The sequence below is a fragment of the Petaurus breviceps genome, unplaced genomic scaffold, assembly GCF_028583685.1.
Source record: "Petaurus breviceps papuanus isolate PSGF00001 unplaced genomic scaffold, PetGlider_PUasm1.0 183, whole genome shotgun sequence".
Taxonomy (NCBI): domain Eukaryota; kingdom Metazoa; phylum Chordata; class Mammalia; order Diprotodontia; family Petauridae; genus Petaurus; species Petaurus breviceps.
The window spans coordinates 4473666-4491945 of record NW_027185791.1 but is presented as its reverse complement, the minus strand read 5'-3'; the positions used below and the strand labels follow the sequence as shown (position 1 = coordinate 4491945).

Sequence of the window (18280 nt, the reverse complement as noted above, 5' to 3'; positions counted from 1 at the left end):
ATATATTTATGTGCATATATAGTGTTTTGTAAATCTTAAAATGCTATATAAATGTGAGTTATTATTAACAGTACCATCTCATTCTTATCTCTTCTGATGTTGCTCAAAAACAATCTAAAGACAAGTTGCTACCAATATTAACTTAGATTAAATTATCTGCATATTATTGTGCAGAAGAATTAAAATGACTGCTCTTTGTGACAAATACATGTATTGGCATGAAAGCCCATTTTCTGTCGTCATTCACTAAAAGTATCTTCCCCACCATTCCAGGTAGGACAACAGGAATGACAGAGACTTCATCCTATTCCCACCTTTGTTTTTATTTCTTCTGATGGGTCTCTATATTTTGAAAGGCTTTTATTCCATGTAATTGTGAGTACTCAGTTTGGTAACTGAACATTGTTCTTGAAATTTTTAAGGCTGAGTGTTATGTCTGGGCAGTTGTGCATGACCTCTGCACCTCGGGCGATGCTACGATTCCAGTACATTTCCTTTGATAAATTCTCAAGTATACTTTGGGGGCTGAGGAGATCTGTAAGATGGGGATTCCTTGTCTGTTCATTTAGAAAGGATGGTGTAGAACTCTAGGGGCCCAACTATTTCTCTCTAGGCATCCATTAGATTCTATATTTTTGGAAGCTGCAGTTATGTTACACAACATCCCCAGCTTCGTTCTATAATTTGCACTGATTGATAAGTGCAAGTTTCACGAGAATAACATCTTCTGTAATTTCTGGTGGTGACGACGAGATCCTGAATCATCACTGCAAACCCTTCCATTGCTGTAAACAAGTCTGCATGATTCAGCCATTTGTTCTCAAAACGTTGTTATAGTTCATGTGGATGTGTATGGAGCCAGACGATTCCGCTGCTGGTTCTTAATTGTTCATAGGTTCTATTTGAAGATAAACTACTTTTGGTTACATTCAACAAATGCAGCGGCAAATTCCTAATGTCAACCTTTATTATTTGTGAAGGTTTGTTTGTTAAAACATATATCTGTAAATTCTTACCCTGTTTTATCATTCACTCTAAAAATATCTATCAATCTTCTTCCTCCTTTTTGATGAGAAGTTATTAATCTTTCCATAGCTGCCTTAGGAAGATAAGCCTTCCACTTTATTAAAATTGCCTTCTATCACTGCTGCTATACCCTACTATGCTAAAATTATATGGTAAGACTAGTATTGCATAGGTGTTATTTACTCTGCCTTTGACTTCTTAATGTTAGTCATTTTCTCAACATAATTATCTCAGCTTTCTACTTAATAGCCTTATGCTCTGCCTAGGCTAACATTACTGTAGTATTTATGAAGACATGGAGGGAATCTGGAAGAATCAGCCAGTTTCACACACACCACACACACACACACACACTCACACTCACATACACACACTCTTCTATATTATACATTATATACCTCTTTCTTCCTTCTTTATCTTTCCTTTTCCATATACTTAGAGCTCTGCCTGGAGTCAGGAAGGCCCGAGTTTAAATCTGGCATCAGACATTTACTCTCTGCCTTGGACAAGTCATTGAACCTCTGTCTGCTTCAGTTTCTTCATCAGCAAAATGGGGATAATAATAGCACCTATGTCATTGTGAAGATGAAATACAAACATTAAAATTGTATATGGATGCTGGTAATAATAAAAATAGCAGACAATTACTTGTAACTTTCATATACTTGAAACATTCAAACATTTAAGAGTTGAGTTAAAAATTATAATAATAGCCATTATTATTTTTTAATAAAGGAAATAATTCCTTCAGTTCTGTCCCCTTTACACTTCATGGTTCTATTGCAGTAGAGTTAAATCATTGTGTCTAACAAGCTGTTGAGTGTGCGTTCCTCCACCAAGGTTATGAGATAATCCAAACAGCTGGTCTGCTATTTGTAAATCCAGAATTTAAATAAATATTATGTATAAATTCAGCTACTATCTAGAAGCAGGGATAAGCAATCAGCAACTTATCAATTAGGATTCTCTTTTTAGTTCATTTGAACTGCCATCATTATCTTCATTTAAGGAGGGCCTCATATCGTCATTACAACCATTTCCTCTGACAGGAAACACAAAATTCACTTGAATTTGTGAAACTCAAGGGCATTATCTTTCATTGCGTGAGAGTTTAGTTCAAATAAACAAATAACCAGAATTAATATAAGCAAAACCTTAACTAATGAATATGTTCATCAATCTTCACCTATATGTTGAAGCTAAGATACTTAGGAAGGAAGAACAATTACTACACTGATTTAAATAGAGCATCATTTGTAATTCTTTGATCAACTCTAATCATTTGAACTGAACTTTTTTCCTTTCCTTAGTTATTTGTACCTGTTAACAAAATAACTTTTTGAGTGCCTATAGAGTTTAAAATACACACTATTACCCTTCCTATCAGGGAGTTGACTTACACTCCCCTCAGAATGTTGACTTACTCAACATTTACACATATTAAGCATGAAGCCAGTTCTTAAGGTTTGGGTTTGGTTTGGTTTTGCTTTTTTATCAAGTCTGGGGGCATAATAAAGCCTTCTGACTGGTAGCCATTTCCATTTGGGACATTAGATCTTGAGTAACAATTATTAGTCAACCTTATGAATGGGTCAGCTAGGCATTTTCAATAAACATCTAGCTAGCACAGCCTGGGGCCTTTCATTTCTGATATAATAACTCATTACATATATCCATAGCATATCAAAAACTTACAGTTTCTGTAAAGGGTAATGTGCTGTTTCCTTATTCCATTTATAAAATGCAGCAAATTTTTCAGATAGGCTTTAAAACTGTGAAAGACACATCCACTGTGATACTGGATGGGGACTGAAAAATCTACCTTAAACACTGACAGTGGAAAAAATAATTGTTCTTCTACCTTGATAATCATTTGACAGAGGGGGCAGCTAGGTGGTGCCGTGAATGGAGCACCAGCCCTGGAGTCAGGAGGACCTGAGTTCAAATCCGACCTCAGACACTTGACACACTTACTAGCCATGTGACCTTGGGCAAGTCACTTAACCCCAATTGCCCTCCAAAAAAAAAAGATAATCATTTGACATAGATGGGAAATAGTTGAGTTGCAAAAGACTGTGTGTGAAAGTTTAGTTCTTGGCTTGGTAAAAGATAAAGTCAGAGTCACAGAATTCAAGACTTAGTAGGGAATTTAATAGTCACCTAATGCAACCTATACATGAAAAGAATCTCCACTATAACACCCCTGACAAGTGGTCATCCAACCTCTGCCTTAAAGAACTCCAAAGAGCTTGCCCATTATCCCCTGGAGAGAGCCCATTTCACTTAGGGGCAGTTCTAAAAGTTTTTTTTTTTCTGGATTTCAAGATAAAATGTGCCTGAAGACAAACTAGTATTCATCACTCTGGATTCTAGCCTCTAGAGGCTAGAACAGAACAAGCCTCATCCCCACTCCACAAGATAGCCATTCATGCATTTGAAAACATTGTTAGGGACCCCACACACACTAGCACCCGTTCTCATTTGTTTTTTCAGACTAAATATACCCAGCGCCCTTAACAGATGTTCAGATTATGTGAACTCAAAACCCTTTACCATTCCATTTGCTCTCCAGCTCACCAGTGTTCTGGGTTGCCCAAAACTAAACCTAATACTCTAAATGAGGTCTGACAGAGTACAGAAGGACTGTTACCTCCTTCTTTTCCCCTAGAAGTTTAGTCTCTCTTGGTGCAGCCCAAGACCACCTTTGCTTTTTTCCTGCCCCCATCTCAGTGACGACTCATTTTGAGCTTACAGCCCACTACCCAAGTCACGTTTAGGACAACTGTCTCACTATGTACTAGTGAAGTGTATTTACCACTATTGAATTGCATTGTTTTAGACCCAGCTCAGGGTCTTTTTGGATCTTGATTCTTATCCAGTATATTAACTATCCTTCTCAGCTTAGTTTCACCTGTAGATTTGGTGAGAGTGCCCTATGTATCCAGGTCATTGATAAAAGTGTCATAGAGCTGGCATGTAAGCTCAGATCCTAGAGACACTCCACTGGAGGCCTCCTGCAATGTCAATAACTACTCTGAGGCTGACTGTCCAATCAATTCTGAACTCACCTCCACATTTATACATTTCTTCCACAAGAATAGTAAGTGAAACTTTAATAAAAATGTGGCTATGCTCTAGGGAACTATACCCACAGTATTCTCATTCACTACTGGTTTAATAATCCTGTCCAAAAAATCACTTCAGTCTTCTGTGACCTGTTCTTGATGCAACCATGCTGCCTCTCTATAATGTTTGCTTCTTTTTCTAGATGTTCTTCACCTATCTCATTAATGATCTTGATGCAGTTTAAAGGGGTTCAGGGAACCCCCCACGACCATAACAGGGTCATCTGGAATGAATGCACAGACTCACACATTCTTTAAGTCAAGGTGGAAAAGGTTTATTGTAATGCCAGTATGGCAAGCAGGGCTCCTTAAGGAACTTGCAACTTAACAGGAATGATGCTAAAGCTTATATAGGAAGAATAGTGGATTATCTGGCAGATATGCTAATTAGGTGATAACTTCTAACATTAGTCACAGACCTCATTCACAACTAAAACCAGGGGAAGAGGTTTCTTAGGGGTGTATTTTTGGTCTGTTGCATCTGTAGCAAGATAGCTTTGAAAGTTGATGTCTATAGCTTGACCTCTGGATTGAATTATTTTAATTTTGGGAATCAATACATAATAATTCTGTGCTTACAAGATAATCCTATTTTTGCAAGAGAATTTCTTCAAATGTCAGCTTGTTCTTGTGATAGGTAAAGATGGTCTGTTTTACTGTGTCCACTCATGAGTTATTGCAAGGCATAGTGTCCTTGGCCTGGGAAGAAAACTGTCAGGGATAGTGTTTTGAGGCTAGGGAGAAATATGATCTTGGAATTGGGGTCCAAGCACAAGTACCCCATCAGTCTTACATAGATTCTTCCTAGAAACAAAGTTTGCTAGCCTACAGGTGGCCTGAGTCCGAACCCTAGCTTTGTGATTTAATGGCTATGGGACTGTGTCCAAGACATTTAACCTCTCTGTACCTCAGTTTCCTCATGTATAAAATATGAATAATAGTAGCACTGTACCCTCCAGGACTGTAGTAGGATCAAATGAGATAACCTATTAAAGTGATTTGCAACCCTTAAAGCACTTCATAAATCCTAGCTGCTATTATTATAGTTTACAGACCCTGTTCTACTGTCTTTTTTGAAAATTAGGACATTTGCCTTTCTCAAACTTTGTTGTGTCTTTCCTGTTTTCCATGATCTTTCAACTATTTCTGACAATGGTTCCACAGTCATTTCTACCAGTTCTTTCTGTACTTTCCTCACAAAATTAACCACTTTTTAGATGAAAAAACTAAAATTCAGAGAAGTTAAATGATTTACAGAGCATCACACGGCTCATTAAATGGCAGAACTGACATCCTATGAATGTGTGATCTATAAATCCCTTCTAGCTCAGTGAATCTGTGATTTAACATAAGGGGAAAACCAACTGATCAGGAAAACTCAACTCACATTTTTTAATAGTATTGGGTGGCCCACCTTTCATTTGCAGCCTCTCACCTGCCAGTGGATTAGTGAATAGCTCACTGGACCGGAGTCAGAAAGACCTAAGTTCAAATCAAGACATTACTAGCTGTTTGAGCCCGGACAAGTCACTTAACCCTTGTGTACCTCAGTTTCCTCATCTGCAAAATGGGAATAATAATAGCACCTACCTCTCAGTGTTGTTGTGAGTATCTAGAAAATAATTGTAAAGCTCTTAGCACACTGCCTGACACATAGTAGGTTCTGTGCAAATATTATTATTATTTTACAATTTAATTCATTACACACATGCTTATTAACCACTGAATCTGTATCAAACATTGGTCTAGGTTAAAGGGTAAATAAAGTTTCTAAAGGTTCTTGGTATTCAACTTAGAACTGTTTAACACTAATTTCTTTATTGCTATAGGCGGCATGGTATGGTGGATAGAGAGCTGGCCTTCTGTCCTGTCTCTCTGACATGTACTGACTGTATCATCCTAGGGAAGTCAGTCAGTGAGTCATTTATTAAGTGCCTATTATGTGGCTCTGTGTTAAGTGCAGAGCATTCAAAACGAGGCAAAAGGTAGTCTTTTCCCTCAGGGGAGTTCAAAGAAATCAAACAGCCAAATATGTACAAATAAGCTACATATAGGAAAAATTCTTGTTCATCCTTTGTTTTTGAAGAGATCCAACAACACGGTGGGTGATGTCTTTACTTGCATGAATTAGATTTAAGTGAGGCTGAGTTATACAAAGTCTTCAGCCTCCCTTTCCCTTCCTGAATCATCTACAATTCAGTGGCAGGACAAAAGTCAAGACAGCTGACAATGATGGGGGATGCAGTGGATGACGTTGGTGTCTTGGATGCCTGACCAAGCTCTAAGCACTCCACAGCACTCACTGCAGTCATACAGGGAAAAAAGACAGTAATTCAAGGAAAGGAAGCACTAGAATTAAGAAGGGTTGGGAATGGTTTCCTGTTGAAGGTGAGATTTTAGTTGAGATTTAAAGGAAGCCAGTAGAGAGAGTTGAGGTGGGAGAAGCTTCCAGGTCTGGGAGACAGCCAGAGAATATCCCAAGAGACATGAGATGGAGTGTCGTGTTCATGGAACACCCGGGAGACCATTGTCACTAGATCAAAGAGTATGTGTTAGGGGGTAATGTGTAAGAAGAATGGAAAGGCAGGAGGGGCTAGATTATAAAGGACTTCGAATGCCAAACAGAGCAATTTATATTTGAATTGTAGCCAACAGGGAACCACTTGAGTTTATTGAGTTAAAAGGTGACACTGTCCAGTCTGTGCTTTAGGAAAAACACTTTGGCGGATGAACTAGAGGATGAATTGGAGTGAGAAGAAATGAGAAGCAAGCAGACCCAGCCAGCAGGCTATTGCAATAGTCTAGGTGTGAGGTGAGAAGTCACTTCTTGGTGCTTGAGGAAACTCTCTTAAGTTGCAGAAAAAAAAAATGCTGAGGAGTTTCCTGACCTGAGAGCTCTTGATGGCAATGAAACCACAGGCCTTCATAACATTGCTACTTTACCCAAAAGGAACAGGAAACTGTTTGGTTCTGTTATCTCACTCCAGTGTAAGTATAAATCCTTGTACTTGAATTCTTCAAAATTGATAACAGTAAAATGATAATTAAAAAAACAATTTATATGAAACTGTTCTTGGGTTTTAGTTTGAATCAGCACTATGAGAAGGCATCCAAAATAGGTAAGGAAGACTGTAGAATTACAGATCTATAGCTGAAAGAGACCTTAGGGTTATCTACCAGCTCTCCTTAAACACTGATCATGAAGACCCACAGTTTAAGAAGAGTGGAAGAGAGGAAGAGATCGCAAGAAGAAAAAGTTTGAGAAACCCAGAATTTTCTAGTCCATCACCCTTCATTTGAAAGGACCTGAGCTCAAGTCTGGCTTCAGACACTTAACACTTACTAGCCATGTAACCTTGGGCAAGTCACTTAACCCCAATTGCCCTGCCCTCCCCCCTCCAAAAAGCAACAAGAACAAAAAAAAAAATGCATTTGTAGAGCCTATGTCAGATTGCCCACCGTCTTGGGTGGGGGGGGGGGGAGGTGGAGAAAATTGAAATCTTATGCAAGTGAATGTTGAAAACTAAAAATAATGTATTTTTTTTTTAAAAAAGAAGCATTCGACCTCTTTTGTTTCTAGAGGCCAAAACTAAGATGAAATAGGGAGGCGGTAGTGATAGGAGTGGAATTCTGAGAAGTTAAGATTCAGTTCAGCATAATGAAAAGTTTCCTAAGACTTAGACATAAACTGTATGGCCAAAAGCAGAATGGGATGCATAAAAAGATTATGAATTATGCGTTAAGGAGATAATAATAGCCTCCACCTCTTTCTCTTGTGAAGATTAAATTACAATATGTTACAGAAAGCACTTTGCAGACATTAAAACACAATATAAATGTTAGTGATGATGATGATAGTGGAGAGTCCTGCTTAGATTTGGGGTGAATCTGATGATTTCCACGTGCATTTCAGTTCAAAGATGCTATGGTTCTTACTTTCCAGAAGCTAGTGATTGCAGCACATAAATACTGGCTGTCAAACCAAAGTATTCCCAAAAGAGAAGAAAAGGAAGTCACCCCATAAAGATACCCTAGGAAAAGTTATCTCCCCATGCATGTTTCTTAGCTATCACCTGGTCCAGGCCAAAATCAATTATTTCTGCCTTTCCACTGAAGAAAGGCAGTTTAAGCTTATGATCTCTTCTCTAACCCTTCTTGAAACCCCAATCTCTCAACCCTTCATGCCTTACCTCCACCTGACCTCTACTGGGTCTCTGGAGGGCAGCAGCATTTTCTGAGCCTTTTTTGGCTTACCAACACTTAACTCTCCTTATGTACATTCATAGCAGGTTTGCAGTACTGTTGAACTCATTATGGTTTTTTTCTCGGTAGGGGACCTCACTTCCCACTTGCTCATTTGGAAAAACTCCAGTACAAAAATGTTCAGTCCATTTTTGATGTTTTGCCCCTTTTCAAACACTGACCCATTCCCCTGCATAAATGACTTTAAAGGAGTTTGCTGTTTTCATCCAACATTCCTCCAGCAGATTAGTTGGCATGTTCTGAAGGTGAAGACAAATTTAATCCAGAAAAGTATAAAAGTTCATGACCAGTAAGAACAAATAATGGGCGGGGGGTGTAGAGGGAGAAGAACCCAAAAGTAAAAAGAAGTTCAAGGTTGTTTCAAATGCACAATCCTTTTAAATGTCAAACTCCACCCACTCAAATGTGGACTGTTGTTTTTACCCCTTTTATATTTATTTAAACTTTATATTTGATTTTTCTATTTTAAACCAATGCAATACACTGTCAATCCCCTAATTTCTCCTGGAGCCAAATATAACATAGGAATACCACAGAAATGGGTTATAGCAAAGCATTCTTACCATCTTGCCTCTTGGCCGGCGGTGGTTAGTGTTCACAGCTTTGGTTTACCCTACTTTGTCATGGAAATTTTTAAAAAGTAAAAATAACCCTTAAAATAACACTGACATTCAGTCTAGTGAAATCACAAGGGATTCTGAGTTAAATCCCTAGTGATTTCTTATATAACCTGTTTCTCCAAGACATTCCGATACTACTCTTTCTAGTGTTTAATACTGTTGACAGTGGGAAGGAACAGAGGTAGATTTCAAGTGTAAATATCAATGACACTCATCAAAATAGTATTTGCTATTTAATTTTTCACAAGTTTTGTTACATTCCCAGAAAATCCTTAGGGCTCTTTTGGAGTGGTTGGAAAACAAAGAACTAGGAACCAGAAGCCCTAAATTCTAAGCTAGCCTTCCTACTAGAACTATGTGACTTTGGGCACATTATCTTACTTTTGGAGGCTTCTGTTTGTTTCTTCATCTGTAAGATAAGGGGATTCAACAAGATAAATTCTGAGGTCTTTTCCAGCTCTAAAGTTCCTTCTCAGGTTTTAAGTTGAGGATTTTTCTAAATTTCTTACTTATTCAAAGGGGTACCTTCCTCTTTAACACTCTTCAACAAATGTTTACCAATGTGCAATTCCAGCCTCAAAAGAATGTTCTTTTGTGACACAAAACCTGTTTCTTTCTAATCTTCTCTATGTGGACTTTTGTTTTTCCTTTTCCTTATTTCTGCTTATTTCCTTTACATGTGATTTTACTGATTTCCATATGACTTGTTATTTTCTAGGAAAAAATCCTTCTCTGGCTTCTTCAGTTTATGCAAGAACAAGGGATCTCTTTGGATGAAGTTGACCAAGATGGTAACAGTGCAGTTCACGTAACATCACAGCATGGGTACCTAGGATGTATACAGGTAGGCCAGGTTCTCTCTCTATTAGCTTCAGGGTTTCTTAGAGAGAGAGAAAAAAAAATCTGTCAAATAATGAAAGTCAGTGTTGATAATAAGAAACAAATAGGTAACATAAGAATGAGGGGAGAAGATATGGATTAAAATAACATTTCTAGCAAGTGTTACAGTAAACAGGAGAGTATATAATCCATATCACTTCAAATCTACACATATGATATGCTCATATGTGTGTAATGCTGAGTAAAATCTATATATGATTGTAAAGAACTATGTGTATATATGCATAATGGATTATATACACACCAAGTCATGTGGTTAAAAAGATACTTCCTTTATACAAGTAAGAACTTATTCATTCTGTCTTAAGTATAATAAAGTTCAGTACCTAGAAAAGAAAAACAGACTACACAAAAATTTGCTTGTGATATCACATAATGTAATAAAAGATTAAGGCAGCTAGATGGTGCAGCAGATAGGGTGCCAGGCCTGGAGTCAGGAGGACCTGGGTTTGGATCCGGCCTCAGACACTTAACACAAAAACTAGCCATGTGACCTTGGGCAAGTCACTTAACCCCAATTGCCCTCCAAAAAGCAAAATAATAATAATAACTAGCCCTCAAGTTATGAAAAATAACACAAATAGGAGAATCTGAGAAGAGGAGGTTGCTAGATGGTAGGAGAGGAAAAGAGAGCAGAGACAAACAAAATGGGAAGAGGAAAAAGAGGAGATCAAGAAAAAAGACAAAGTTGAGAAAGTGCTAGAATAAAAAATTCTAATTTGAAACTCAAGGAATTGTGGAACTGAATCTTGTAAACCAAAAGTAAACAAACAAATAAATAAAGACCAAAAAAAATTTTTAAAAGGGGGGGGGGGATTCTGAAGTGAGAATCAGTAGGGAATTATACTCACCATTGCTCATTCTTTCAATACTCTTGTGAGGTAGGTAAATGGCAAGTGTTGGGTTTGCCATTGCATAGTGGATGATCATAAAATTAAGAGAGAAAATATTCTCCTTTAAAGGGCTCTTATTTTTAGCACTCTAAGAATTTGGAGACCAGAAGTTTTGTTTGGCAAATAGAAAAATTACAACATATGCAGGGGTCCTTAAATAAACTAGGACAATGCCATACCTAATGTCAGATGTTAGTAGCTGTTAACAGATGACAATCATGGTGATGACAACAAGAAAGCAAGTTTTAACAAAACTTCTCCAATAAATTTCTCTGAATTTTTTTTGGCAGACTTTGGTTGAATATGGAGCAAATGTCACCATGCAGAATCACGCAGGAGAGAAACCCTCCCAAAGTGCTGAGCGGCATGGGCATACCATGTGTTCCCGTTACCTAGTGGTGGTAGAGACATGCATGTCTCTAGCATCTCAGGTTGTGAAGTTAACCAAGCAACTGAAGGAGTGAGTTTTGGTTTCTTTTCAGTAGGAAAAAAATGATCATTCTGAATTGCTAACCCACAGTGTTACTAAAGTGCTTTTTCTTCTTATGGGTCATATGGCTAATTTCTAGGATCTATTTTATTTTTGTATGGTTTTATGTTAAAGGATGGGGACTAGATCTGTGATTTTACTTACACAGGGGAGCTACTTGGTGAGGAAATTCAACTTACTGGTCAGCATTTTCCCTGAAATTTTTTTAAAGATAGAAACTGAGGCTAAAAATCAGTAACCTGTCAAGGTCCACTGAGTTTAAGTTAAGTTCACTTTCTGCCATACTGCATCTTACTCAGGCTAATAAAGGACTACTCATGTACAGCCTTATTTGCCGAATTCACTCTCCATGTTTAAACCTTTAAAAATGCAGAGAAACAACTGTAACATAGACCACCAAAATATTCTGGTGAGGTTATAAGACAAACCAGAACAGAAGTTTTCCATTATCTTCATCCATTAGTCTTTTTCTTAGAGTGATTGGGTAAGTTTAAATTCATAATCATTTTAAAGCAGTATGGTAGAGAGAATGCAATGTTTGAAGTCAGTAAGAATTGGCTTCAAAATAGCTGTGTAACCTTTGGAAAACTAGTCATTTAACCTTTATGGACCTCACACAACTTTCTAGGACTTAGTTCCTACAAATTAAAGATCTTTTCCATGTTCAGGCATTATTCTTCTTCAGATGAGTAATTTTATATGCAACAAGTTCAAAGGAGAGAAAAAATACAAATTTAGTACTTAACATTTGATTAAGCTAATTTTAGCTAAGTAAATTAGATCAAATAAATTACACATATGTACACAAACACACAGAGGGTTTGCTCAACTTAATATTAATTGAATTAATTAATTGAATATTAATTCGAGAATGAACATAGACTTAGAATTAGAAAATGAGAGACTCTGGGAGTTGTGAATAGTAGTGATGATTGAAACTATGAAAGTGGCTAGATATTACCAAGAATGAAAGTTGCTAATTAGGGACAGGGACAGAAACTGGGCAACCTCACACTTAGGAGGTAGAAAAAAGACTAGAAAAACTCAAAGAACACAAAAAAGGAATGCTCAAATAGGAGTTGAATCAGGATATAACAATGAACTATTAATTGTGGTTTTTAGAATTCCATGCATAAGTCCACCTGGCAAATACATAAAAGAATTCATCCCTTTTCTTTAGCAAGATAGGGAAGAAAAATAAGCTTTAGAATGACAACAATCTCTCTTTAGTGTCTCCTTTAGACTGATCCTCAGAGTACATGATGCATAGAAATCACCTACTAAAGAATTCAGGGATGCTGTCTTAAACTTTTTTTTTTTGGCAAATGGTCCAAATTCAGCAATTCAGTTACAGCTTTTGTCGATGGCCCTAGGCTAAATTATATATGCACACTAATGTGATGCAGTCCTTCAATTCCCCTTAGATCTTGTTGGTGAGAACAGCTTAATAAAAGTATTTAAGTGAATGTAGCCAATGTTATGATAAATCAATATTAGAGACTCTATGATGACCCCAGGGCTTTCTTGAGATGAATAGTTTTATTACAGTGTACTACAGTCAGGTTTGGGAAACCTGAAATGACTTAGAGGGTTCAGCTTAATGGGCATAGCTTCAGTCCCAGTGGCCTTGTTTTTTTTTTCATCTGTTGTATGAGTGCTGTAGTTGGCTATTTCTTTCCTTTAGTTCCCATAGACTCAATAAATAACCTGGAATGTTGGGGGGGGGGGAAGAATCAGAGGAGAGGTAGGATTCCTACTTTCCCTATAAAAGGGTTTGATAGAAGTCCAAACAAGAGGAAGGGGCTAGAGACAAGGGAAAGGTCCTTCGTGGATATTATTTTTCTACTAGATGCCCATCCCCCATTCAAGTAAACCTATTTAAGGCTTCTTAAGAAATACAACTAATAAATCAGTTTGGAGATAGGCCAGGGACCTCTTATTCACAGAGTAGATTTTAATACTGTGAAAGGATTGGGATCAGGATCCCTAAGGAGCATGGGGAATCTCAATTTTGAGATAGGATTAAATGAACCAAGTTCAGCTTGGTACATAGCAGGTTTTCCATGAGCAATATATCATACTAGGCAATAGATATACAGTGTTCTCTTACTATAATCCCTAGCAGTTTACAGGGAAACTTAAACTTAAGATAATTACTTTGTAAGGGAATTTGACTCTGTGAGGAAACTGAATCTAGCAAGGAGTGGTTTAGATAAAAAGGGTAGAGGGAGGAAAAGATGGGGGATATCTGTGTGGGCTTGGGAATAGTTCTATATAGACAGAATTGAGTTGTGTTTGGAAGCACAGTAGGGCACGTTCTAGGGGAAAAAACTACCAAATATTTATGTCATGAAGTGTCTGGGATTCCATGAATCATTAAAGACTAGATTTACCAGGGTAGGAGTGCAGATTGTGGGGAATAAGAATTAAAAATTAATTGGAAGTGATAGTTTGATGTGATATCCTTCAGTTTTGCCAAAATCTTGATGCATAAGCACAGTGCTTTTTCCATCAAGAGTTATCTTTTGGCCATTTGTAATTAATTAGATCAGTCCCTTTTAAATTCTCTTTTTCAGATGAGAAAATTGAGTAATGACTGTCCTTCCTTGCTAAAGTTTAGCCAGTCTCTTTAGATGCCATGCACAATTACTTCTGACTACTTCTTTCAGAAAGTCACAACCTCCCAAGAGCTACCTAATAAACCCCTTGAAAGCAGATCTGAAACCCCCTGCATCACTCACTCATTACACATTTTTCCTAGCAAGCCTCTTGTCTATCACCACTCAGCAACAAAGAAAGGATGTGAAGAGAAAGCATAATACTCTCATGCTTTCTCTGACCTTCTGTCCTTTCTGTAACCAATTAGGTTTTCACCTTTGGTCTGCTCCAGCAGCAGATGGGCTTGACAGAATAAATGAGAATAAGCTCATGCCCTTCTTAATCCTTCATTACTGGGACAGACTCAGACTCACCACCTCAGAGAAGAACAATGACATTGCTATGGGGTTGTGTTTGTTAGGTTAGCTTTCATGGCACAACGTTTGGGTAACCAGTAATTAGTATTAATTGGCTTTAGAACAGGGCCAAAAGTGGTCTCTAAAAAGACAGAGTCTAAAGTTAGCCACTAGGAAAGTGAGAAAAAACTTTCTTCCCAGGGGAGGTGTTTATGTTTTAGCAAATCAGTGGGGGGAGAAGCACTGGATTTGAATCAGAAGACTTGGACTCATGCCCTGGTATCACTTACTAATTCTTGTGACCTTCAGAAAGAGACACATACACACACACACACACACACACACTTAACACCAGAAAGAACCTTAAGGATAACCTAGTTCAAACCCCTCATTTTACAGAGAGGGAATTTGAATCCAGGTTCTATGATTCCAAATCCAGGACTCTTCCCATTATAATACATTGACCTCACTGAGCCTGTTTTCTCATTTCTAAAAAGGGGATAATAATACTTCAGTTCAATAAACATTTGTTAAGTATATATGTGTTATATAACTATGTGTTATAGTGTAAGAATATGGATCATTGATTTCTCAACTAAATCAATCCAAGGCATCAGCTAGATGTGAACAAGATGTAGATGTCTATTGAATCAATCACTCCCTCTCACCCCAATATTGCAATTGAACCAAGGACATTTAGATCACATTTGAGAAGTCTCTGAAAGAAACACACTGGAATAAATGAAGCCATTCTGCACAGAAGCTATATTTACATTGTCTGAAGAAATTTCTCCCCATCACATGGGTCTTATATAAAATAGAAATCCTGTTCCAAACCTCCAAGCATGAGATTGTCCGGCAAACAATTCTAGCAAAGCCCCTGAGATAGAATTTCTGGGGAGCTGGAAAAGGAAAGAGAGATCCTCTGTCACCTCTCTACACATCCGTAATGAGAGGGAGACCTTGTGAACTTCAGAGGACTGAATGGTTTGTATTTCTCAGCAGTGAATTTTCATTGTTCCCTGAACAGTAGCAATCGGTGAATCTGTATCAAGAGCTGAGGGCAAACTAGTAACTCCGAAGAAAAGTAGCTTCAAGACTTAAGTGTTGGGGGCTGCTAGGTGGCTCAGTGAGTAAAGTGCTGGCCCTGGAGTCAGGAGGTCCTGAGTTCGGTTCCGGCCTCAGACACTTAACACCCACACAAAAAAACTAGCCGTGTAACCTTGGGCAAGTTACTTAACCCCAATTGCCCTCCAAAAAAAGAAAAGACTTAAGTGTTGGGGTGGCTAGATGGCGCAGTCAATAAAGCAGCAGGCCTGGAGTCAGGGGAACCTGAGTTCAAATCTGACCTCAGACACTTAACACTTACTAGCCATGTGACCTTGGGCAAGTCATTTAACCCCAATTGCCCTACCTTACACCCCTCCAAAAAGTTAAAAAAAAAAGACAAGTGTGAGCAGCAAAGTTATGCTAACTCAGGGGGAAAAGTGTTTAAAGTACATGGAATTGTAGTAGTGGTCTTCAACCTGCCTTTTATGGGCACTATGTTTAAGAAAAAAAAAAGCAATAAAACAGCAGAAAATGACTACATATCTAAGGGGAACTTCCTGAACATCCTACAGAGGGAAAAAAGGGACTTACAGAAGCCAGTTCCTTTGCTGAATGTGCTCTGTAATTTGGAGTCCACTTCCCCTTGGATGCAGTATATTTCCATGGGAAAGTATGTTATAGAGTTTGAAAGGATGTTTTGTGCCATTTCTTCTTAATATACTCCCCTTAGTGAATACCTATTTCTTTTTTTTAAAGCAATTGGAGTTAAGCAACTTGCCCAAGGTTACACAGCCAGTTATTTTGTGTGGGTGTTAAGTGTCTGAGGCCAGAACCAATCCTGGGTCCTCCCAACTCCAGAGCCAGCACCACCTAGCCTCCCCTATTAATACCTATTTCTAAAAAGTAATTAAATCTGGCTAATTGCTATCAATTGATCATCAATGGGGAAAGTACACCAATGATGGCTTAAAATCTATAATAATAAATCATCTCCTAGAACCTCAGGGTCCCCAAGAACTTGACAGGAGATACAGTGGCTGCCCTATAGAGACCCAGCCTGTCAATGTTAGGAAAGTAGCTTTAGAGTACTTGTAAAACAATGACTGTCCTCATGGAGTGTATGGTCTAGTCAAGGATTATAGCATACACAGATAACAATAATATAAGTGCATGAGAAATGTGTGGAGTTCTGTTAAGAACCAAGAGAGAAAGGATCATTACTGACCAGGGGAAAGGCTGCCTATAGAAGGTGACATTTGAGTTGATCTTTAAAACATGAATTCAATCTGAGCAAAGGCCCAGTGTGACCAATAGTCCAGTTTGGCTGAGCCATCAGATATATGGTAGGAGAATAGAACGAGATCAGACAAGAAAAGTAGATTGGTACAGATTGTGAAGGGTCTTAAATTCAAGACTAAGGGTATCAGATAGTTGATAAGAAAAGTTTGAAGGGTTGCAGTTATTATTTCATGCAGAAATCTGTGCCTAAGGAAGGTTACTTTGGCCATAACATGCAAGATTAGGATTAGGAATGTTCAGGGGTGAGCATCTTTTATGTGGTTATTATACTAGCCAAAGACATTGGTTTTGAGGGTCTCTCTTAGGGGGAGCACAGTAGGAATAGGGAGGAGGAGCTTCAAGAGACATTGCAGATATATAATAAGTATGACTTGGCAGCTGACTAGTTATTAGAAGTGAGGGTAAAGAAAGAGGTAAGCTAAGTTTTCACATGTTGATTTCAGAATGTAAGATGGTGTCATTTGCCAAAATAGTATGGTAATAATAAAGAGAAGAGGAGAAGTGTGTTTAGGAATAAAAATGATATGTAGTTGTATTTGGGCATGTTGGGTTTGATGTCCCAACAAGCATTCAAGGGGAGATATTTTGTGCTGGAGATGCCCATAGAAGCTGTCATTCCTTGGTATGATTTGTTTGCCACTTACTTTGTACCATTTGGGCTGCTTTCACCCCCCCCCCCGCCTTTATTTAAGTGATCAGGTGTTAAGTGACTTGCCCAGGGGCACACAGCTAGTAAGTGTCTAAGGCCAAATTTGAACTCAGGTCCTCCATGATTTCACTTCTAACACTGATGAACCTTATCAGTAGACATTGACCATTCCTGCCCAGTCACAATCTGATTCATTTAGTCTAAGTACCATATTTTACTGTAGTTAATATGAAGTGAGAAAACTATTCACAGATTGGTTTGACTTCTTATAACCAGTGGCTTCCCTGCATCTCTTAACTTGAAGGGAGTTTCTAAGGTCCTTTTTGTCGAGGCAGAAAATGTATAATTCTGCACCATATTTTCCTCTAAGTGAGAGAGAATATGAAGTACCATAAAGGAAAAGTTTTAGGCAGTACTTTTTTTTTTAATTTCAGGCAGACAATGGAACGTGTCACCCTTCAGAACCAGCTCCAGCAGCTTTTAGAAGCACAGAGATCAGAGGGCAAGTCCCTCCTTTCTTCCCCCAGGTAACAGCAAAAAATGTTGGTGTTAGGAATTCTTTTATTGTGTGTTTTTCATGACAAAAAGTCCTGTCAGACTCTTTATGACCCTAGTTGGGATTTTCTTGGCAAAGATACTAGAGTGGTTTGCCATTTTTTCTCTAGCTCATTTTATAGATGAGGAACTGACAGATAAGAAACTAAGGCAAACCAGGTTAAGTGACTTGCCTAGGGTCACACAGCCAGTAAATGTCTGAGTCCAGATTTAATCTCAGGAAGATGAGTCTTCCTGCCTTCAGGCTCAGCACTTTATTCAATGTGCCACCTAGCTGTCCCAAATTCTTACAGACATTTTATTTTAAATCCCTACTCTCTCTTTTGTCCTTTACTTCTTTAAAAATTACAAGGGTAGGGGAAGCCAGGTGGCTCAGCAAGTAAGAGCACCAGCCCCAGTGTCAGGATGACCTGGGGATCAAATCTGGGCTCAGATACTTAGCACCACACCCAGAAA

General features: G+C 38.2%; 1 protein-coding gene across 5 annotated transcripts in view; it reads left to right on the top strand.

Moving 5' to 3' along the window:
- Nucleotides 1-18280, top strand: part of SNCAIP (synuclein alpha interacting protein) — a 239367-nt gene that overhangs the window by 208298 nt on the left and 12789 nt on the right. For 4 of the 5 annotated variants that reach the window (XM_069087822.1, XM_069087819.1, XM_069087824.1 and 1 more), the window contains 3 exons: nt 9753-9878; nt 11118-11287; nt 17704-17796. In XM_069087822.1, coding sequence (XP_068943923.1) covers nt 9753-9878; nt 11118-11287; nt 17704-17796 — 389 coding nt within the window. The remainder of the gene's footprint in view (nt 1-9752; nt 9879-11117; nt 11288-17703; nt 17797-18280) is intronic. The other variant, XM_069087821.1, reaches the window with a different exon arrangement.